This window comes from Cynocephalus volans, chromosome 3, assembly GCF_027409185.1.
Source record: "Cynocephalus volans isolate mCynVol1 chromosome 3, mCynVol1.pri, whole genome shotgun sequence".
NCBI lineage: Eukaryota > Metazoa > Chordata > Mammalia > Dermoptera > Cynocephalidae > Cynocephalus > Cynocephalus volans.
The window spans coordinates 104,919,466-104,927,133 of record NC_084462.1 but is presented as its reverse complement, the minus strand read 5'-3'; the positions used below and the strand labels follow the sequence as shown (position 1 = coordinate 104,927,133).

The window sequence follows — 7,668 nt, the reverse complement described above, 5'->3', positions numbered from 1 at the left end:
TTCTCTTCTCTTGGCTAAAATGGTTAACTGCAACTTTTTTAAAAAAGCAAATTATGCTTTATTTTCCTTCTCATCTGCTCTCTCTATGGATATGATTTATTAAGATGCCTAGTCACAGAACTGCCCTTGCTTTCTGGCAAAATCCAATTGGAGTAAACTGCCACTTCCTTCATTTGTCCCCCAAATCGCCCAACCAAAGCACAGATCCTATAATAGGTTCTTTCTAACACTGTGTTACTGAGACATCCCAGGCTTCCCCCATGGTATATGTTGCCCCTTGCTATAATGAGTAACAAACACGACTTTTTCGTGTTTTGTGTTTCATTTTATGACCTTTGGTCTTTGTTTAAAGGGCATAGACAAACCTAAGACAGTAAGGTGGCTATGAAGCAGAAACTTTTTCCATGAGACTTCATTTAGACATTTCTAAGAAAAGAGCTGCATCTAGGGTCACTTTCTTAGCTAATGTCAGTCAGAGAAGGGTCATTCTACTTCTGCCCTCTGACCAACTGGAACTGGGGAGTGGGCTCTGAGGTTTACTCATCCTCTATAGAGGGACAGAGCTTTTAACACAGCTGATCTCCTATCTCTTCATCCTTTCTATTGGGGCAGATGTTTTCATCTAAAACACTGAGGAGCTCAGCTCCCTTCCCTGTTTGGGGATTGTTTATATTTCAGAATATTCCAAGGTCCTCAGCCTGGCAAATATGGCACTCTACAGTGAGCCTCATTCACTTTCTGCCCCACTTTCCAGAGTTTCTTGCAGATGTCTCTATGTCTTGGTAAAACCAAACCATTCAAGCACACAGTGGGAACTCAAACAATGTGTGCTGGAGCAATTTTACCTACTGGAAAATGCAAAAGAGTGCTGTCTTAGTCCATTTGGGTTGCTATAACAAAATAACATAAACTGATTAGCTTTTAAACAGCAGAAATATATTGCTCACAGTTATGGAGGTTGAGAAGTCCAAGATCAAGGTGACAGCTGATTTGGTGTCTGGTGAGGGCTCATTCTTTGGTTCATAGATGGCACCTTCACACTGTGTCCTCACACATGGTGGAGGGGTAAGCAGCATTCTCTCTTTATGCCTTTTTTTTAGGGAGGGTAGGAGAATGGGCTACAGGGTCTGAGCTAGGGTGAGGCAGGTGAGGCACTCACCTTAACCACCAAGTTTAAGGAGTATCAAGAAAATTTGGTAATCAAGGTGAAGAATATTCTAGTGCAATATTTTTAAAAATCAAAATTCATGCAAAAAAATCATGATGAACAAAATGTCAAATTTTACACAACAGCAGGATCAGTTTTACTGAATTTTCCTTTTGCCTCAGACTTCAGTACGACTTGGCACAGCACTGCTATTTAACACCTTCTAGGCTTGTGTCTTTTTCATAAGGGCACCAATTCTATTTGTGAAGGCTCTGTCCTCATAATCTAATCACTTCCCAAAGGCCCCACATCTTAATACTTTTACACTGGGGATTAGGTTTCAACATATGAATTTGGGGAGGAGGTATCACAAACATTCCAACCATAGCACTATTTTACTTTTTTATTTAAGGCAATAATACAGATACATGGGCAACAACCAGCTCCTGATAAAATAAAAATTCTCCACATCTGGTGTTTTCATGGCAGCATACATGAAAACAGACAGCAGTCATGCCGATGAAGTCTGAATGTTTCCTTAGCAAAAAACAAATGGTATATAGGTAAGGTCGTCAACAGTCCAGGTGTTACCAACCTGTGGCATGGGGTGTGAAGTTGGTTCAGGCTGCCAAGATGCACTGTCACAACACCCACGAGATTTCAGTTCACCTACAGAAGGCAGTTGCAGGTCTGGAGGGAGGCCTGTTCCCATTAAACCGAGTGAGAGAAAACCACAGTGGGAGGAAAGTGGTCCCCTGGCACTGAGTATCCATTCACTTTGTTCCAATCTCTCTGCTTCTGGGACCCTGAGGGCACTTTGCTCTCACTACCACTCACCGTAAGATCTGACCTTTTGTGTTCTGCAGAGTCCACTTGCTGTCCTATTAGGGTCAGGTCATAGAGATAAAATACACGCTCCCTTATTTCAGCTAGCATATTATTGTACACATTTAAAGGAAAATTTTCTAAAGATAAAACCAAACCAGACCAACCAAACACACACAAAAATGAAACCAAGTAGAAAGCATTTCTTCAGAATGCAAGCGAAGATTTTGTTTGACTAATATATTTTACTAAATTTACATACTGCTCCCTACACCCCCTCACAATCACGTCCGAAATAATTATTCTCAAAGCTTCTCACTTCTTTTTCAGTTCTAGGTCCCCTTTTCTTTCAACCCCTCACCTTCCTTTGGAGAGCAGAGATGGAAGCCACAAGTAAATCACTTCCAGTGGAGGAAGAGTCTAATACACTTATTAGCACAAATATGGTATCAGTGATTCCTTTCATATTTTTTGAGGGCCACTGTTCACTGTATCTCTTAGTCTTTCTACTATAAATCCCCAGGAAAGAAACTATCTTAGAATTATGAACCAGTAAGACTTCAGCTTCTGCTTCTGTTTTCTTCTTACAGGTAATGAAAATAATTTAACAGATAATGTCTCCACATTCCTCACTTTGCTTTAAAAGGAGTTCATAAAATCTTCAGGTCTTGACTTTAATAACAGCATAGGATCTTATGATCCACAAATCTTCATTCTATTTTTTCTTTTAAAATTCATAGTTCTCTTTTTTCCGTGTGTGTGTGTGTGTGTGTGTGTGTGTGTGTGTGTGTGTGTGTGTGTGTGTGTGTGTGTGTGTGTGTGTGTGTGTGTGTGTTAGGTATATCAGATCCTTGATGGAACGAGGTGAAATCTAGTAAAATAAGAAGAGCTTATGAAAGTTATGCAATTTTTATTAAGCCTTCCACTTAGATTATAGTATTGAGCAGGCTTCCCCAGGAGTTCAGATAAAACACTCTTTATTGCGGCCTAGAAGATTCTAGATAGATTATAGTATTGAGCAGGCTTCCCCAGGAGTTCAGATAAAACACTCTTTATTGCGGCCTAGAAGATTCTAGATGATCGATCTTGCCTGCTTCTCCAGCCTCACATACTATGATATTTTTGGGTTGCCACTATCAAGGTTTTCCTGTTCTTTGAAAACCCCAAATTTACTTGGAACTAGTTTTCCCTAGCTCTTTGCATGGCTTATTCCCTTACTTTGAAGTATCACCTCCTCACAAAGGCATTCTCTGTCTAAATTATTTTCTATCCTTTCCCAACACTTTCTATATTCATTCTATCATTTATTTTTTTATACTACTATGACTACTAGGATTATAGACTTATATGTTTACCTTCTTATTATCTGTCTTCCTCACTAGAATGCAAGTTTCACAGAGGCAGGGACTTTATCTTCTACACTGATGTAATTCCAGTACCTGTCACGGAAGTAAATGAATGTTTCCTGAATGAATGAAAAAAATACATTACCCCAGATGCCAACTGACTAATTTATATTTGACCAAGTAGCTGGGCAAAATCACCTGGAGCTGTCACCAAACTCCTCTGTATCTGTCTTCATCTTGGCATCTTAGAGTTATTGGCTTTTTTCTCTGTCCACTTTTTCCTCTTCTGGGTCGTGTGCAACCTCCTTTCTTCATTTGAAATTAACCCAAAAGTGTAATGTCATCACATGCCAGTCTTCTTTTAAAATGTGAACCCATTTCCAAGTACATTAATTATCTTGCACAGGTAGGAAAAGTTATGAAGAATGTAATCTATTTTTATTTTATAAATAAAAGACATGAAAGTTGAGTCAGGAAAAGAAACTTCTATTGCTACTGCTGTGTGAGTCACGTACAGAACACACTGTAACTTCTTTCACTTCAACTAATATAAGATTTTTACTTCTCTACCTGTGTCATATATTTATTAAAAATAGTAGCTCTGTTAGATCAACCTGTGGACTTGTGCTGGTCGAGGTGCACCAGAATCACCTGGGTAACTTTACAATAAAGATTTTCGGGGTTCACTTCAAAGATTCTGATTTAGAAGATTTGGAGAAAGTCCTGGGAATCTGTTGTTTTAAAAAGCTTTCCAATCTAACTGGGGTGAGGGAACACTCCTACACTGTTGGTGGGACTGTAAATTAGTACAACCACTATGGAAAACAGTATGGAGGTTTCTCAAACAACTACAGATCTTCCATACGATCCAGCAATTCCACTTCTGGGTGTATATCCAGAGGAATGGAAATCGTCATGTCGAAGGGATACCTGCACTCCCATGTTCATCAGAGCTCTGTTTACAATAGGCAAGACATGGAACCAACTTAAATGTCCATCGATGGATGATTGGATAAGGAAACTGTGGTATATATACACCATGGAATACTACTCTGCCATATAAAAGAATGAAATACTCCCATTTGCAACAACATGGATGAGCCTGGAGAAACTTATGTTGAGTGAAATAAGCAAAGCACACAGGGATAAATACCACATGTACTCACTTGTAAGTGGGAGCTAAGAGAGAAGGAAGTAAGGAAAGAAAGACCACAGTGGTGCGTTGGACATGCAGAGGGAGAGAACATTCCTTGGGCTACACAGTGGAGAGTGGGGGGGGGGGAAGGGGAGGGGAGGCAGGTTGGGGATTATTGGGTGGGGACACAGGTTACAAATGCAATTTGTGGTAATGGGTATACGGCCAGTATGAATCTGGCCCCCACATCATGGGAACAAGGGGTGACAATCAGCTTTGTAGTTCATGAATATTCATGACCAGTAAACACACACACACACACACACACACACACACACACACACACACACACACACACACACAGATGAAGTAAATAGTAATTAGGAGCAGAACCACCTAGACCTAGTTAGTTCCACCTTGTAGGAGAATCTGGAATTTTCAACAGACTTGTAGTGGTTCACTTTGCCATTTGTTTTGTTTTCAGACTCACAATTTAAAAATTTTTGGTAAATGTAATGATTTTAGACATAATTGATTACAGAAGTTACATAGGTTATTAGACATCAAGCCAAAGTTAAAAATGGGCCATTTTCACCCCAAAAGATTTTAATATTTATTTCTAATACTTTTGAAAATTGGGATGTTGAGGAAATGGTAAAATGTTACCTTAAAAAGTATTTTCTCGCTTTTGAAATATTAGAAATATTAATAACATGTGCTTGTAAGATTTAATTTAATAATTGTAAATAACATACAACCTAGTTTAGTTTCCTAGGCACTCTAGAATAGTAGTAAGTTCCTAAAAATAGCAATAAATCCACATGTAGTTTACATATTGGGCATTGAAAAATATCTTGCATATTTTTTTCACAAACAAAGCAAATTCTTGATCCTTAAATCTATAATAACACATAGGGGGAAGGAAAAAAATAAAGCTTTCCAAATAATTATGAAAGAGGTTTAGGAGACAGTGCTTTAAATTGTTATTACTCACTTTGATGTCAATTAAGGAAAAATTTTGGCTCAGTTATGATTTATTGACTGGCACTAATTTCCTTTTATCTGAGCCAAAAACGTGCTGTAGTCTTCTGCTAGGAGTAGAGCAGAGATCATCAGGCCAGAAAGTGCAAGAACGGAATATGCACTTATTAGAGGTAAAAAAAAAAAAAAAGTATGAGGTCTGGAACCAGATAAGATATCACAGATAAAAAGGCAAGCAGTTATTGGAGGTCAGAGTAGGAGAAGAGTTTAAGTGAATACATCCAGGTCATTTACATCAAATTACCATCAAGTCTTGATTTGAAGACAAGGTCTGGTTTAATTGGTATGTTCTTGTCCATTACTTAAGTAGACAGAAATTGACACATTTGGGTCTGTGTTTCTAGGTGAAAATGAATAAAGTCCTACTTTTTAATGGGGAATAGAAATGGGGAAAAAATTCTTATTGTGGTCCACTTATGAGCTCTCATTCACTTTGATTAATTTTTGCGTGCATTTGAATTTTTCTCAAGGCAGTCTTCATGTCCTTGTTCCGGAGGCTGTAGATTAATGGGTTTACAAGTGGGGTCACTGAGGAGTAGAACAAGGTTACAATTTTCTGTATCCCAGTTGGGTTTCCAGAGGTAGGGCTGATGTACATCACCATGAGGGTTCCATAGAACAGAGACACGACGACTAGGTGGGAACCGCAGGTGGAGAAGGCCTTACGTCTGCCAGCTGCTGAGGGGACGTGCAACACTGCTCTGAGAACCAGAGCATAGGACACAAGGACGAAGAAGAAGGTGATGAAGATAATGAGCGAGCTCAAAATAGAGCAAGAAAGCTCAATTCCAGGGGCGGGGATGCAGGACAGGGCCAGAAGAGGACCAGGGTCACAGACAAAGTGGTCAATGGTATTAGGGCCACAAAAAGGGAGTTGTGTGATGAAATAGATGGGGACTGGATAACAGAGGAAGGCCATTACCCAGCAGAGGGCCACCAAGTTCATGCAGAGACGACTGCTCATGATGGTAGAGTAGTGAAGAGGCCGGCAGATGGCCATGTACCGATCAAAAGCCATGAGGGGCAGTAAGAAGGTCTCAGTAGTGCCCAGTGAGAAGAAGAAGTAGAACTGGAGGAAGCAGGCTGTGAAAGAGATGGTTTTGGTCTCTGACAGGAAGTTCCCTAACATATTGGGAACAGTGGTGTTGATGTAACATATCTCCAGGAAGGAGAAATTGGCCAGCAGAACGTACATGGGGGTGTGGAGCCTGTGATCCAGCCTCACTGCACAGATGATGGCCCCGTTTCCCATCAGTGTCAGGATGTAGGACACAGAGAACAGCATGAAGAGGAGGACCTGAACCTCTCTGGAGCAGGGAAAACACAGGAGTATGAATTCAGACACTGCGTTGACTCTTGACACATTCATGGCTTCCTAAGGGGTGGAGAGGAAAACAATGAAAATGACACAGCTGACCTTACTTCCCAATCCTCAGGAATATTTCCTTTTTTTAGAGATCCCTATTTCCTCAGATTCTATTATCCTGTTAAATAAATAGTAATCTAACTATACTGCTGAAGACTGTCAAACTTTGAAGAGTGCTTGATATGATCAGACTCTGATCTCTTGGACTCTTTCTCACTTCTCTTTCAGAGTTTTCTCACATTAAAAAATAGGATCTTATGTACTAAGCAGCTAGGATTAGGTTATTGACAGTTCTTACATATGTGTGTAAGGAAATGTAAAATTCATGTATTTTTGTCTACAGAATAAGATTTAAAGACCTTTAGTACTGAACTCAGAACTGCGATTACGTGGATCTTCAGTTTCAGAGATGCAAACGTTAGGCATCACAGGAGGAGGAGAGGGAGAGAGGTAATAAACAACACAAAGAGCCGTAAAATGTCTCTTTGACAAGAACCCCTCTCTTGTTCTCTAACTCTCTCCGCTGCTCAAATCCTATTATAAGTGTGGAAGTTTGGAGTTGTTTTGAGAGTGAATATAGAATCTTCATGAAAACTTCCTTCTCTAAATCAAACTTAGTTTTGAACAGTGTCTGACCTCCATTGTGAGAGAGACAAAACAAAGCCAATGAAATCATCCTAGATTCTGTTGCCAGTAGTTTAGTCTTAATTTATTAATTTATTTTCTGGATCCCTCCGTTAGTGAGGGACTGTTATCATTTGGGCCTAAATGATCTAAAGCAAAAATGATGGGGTAACGATGTTTATTC

General features: G+C 39.6%; 1 protein-coding gene across 1 annotated transcript; it reads right to left on the bottom strand.

The window, feature by feature from the left end:
* Window positions 1-5,918: 5,918 nt before the first annotated feature.
* On the bottom strand, window positions 5,919-6,863 carry LOC134373184 (olfactory receptor 11H6-like). Its single transcript, XM_063090715.1, has one exon. The coding sequence runs from the start codon at window positions 6,861-6,863 to the stop codon at window positions 5,919-5,921; it is 945 nt and encodes a 314-aa protein (XP_062946785.1).
* Between the last annotated feature and the right edge of the window lie 805 nt (window positions 6,864-7,668).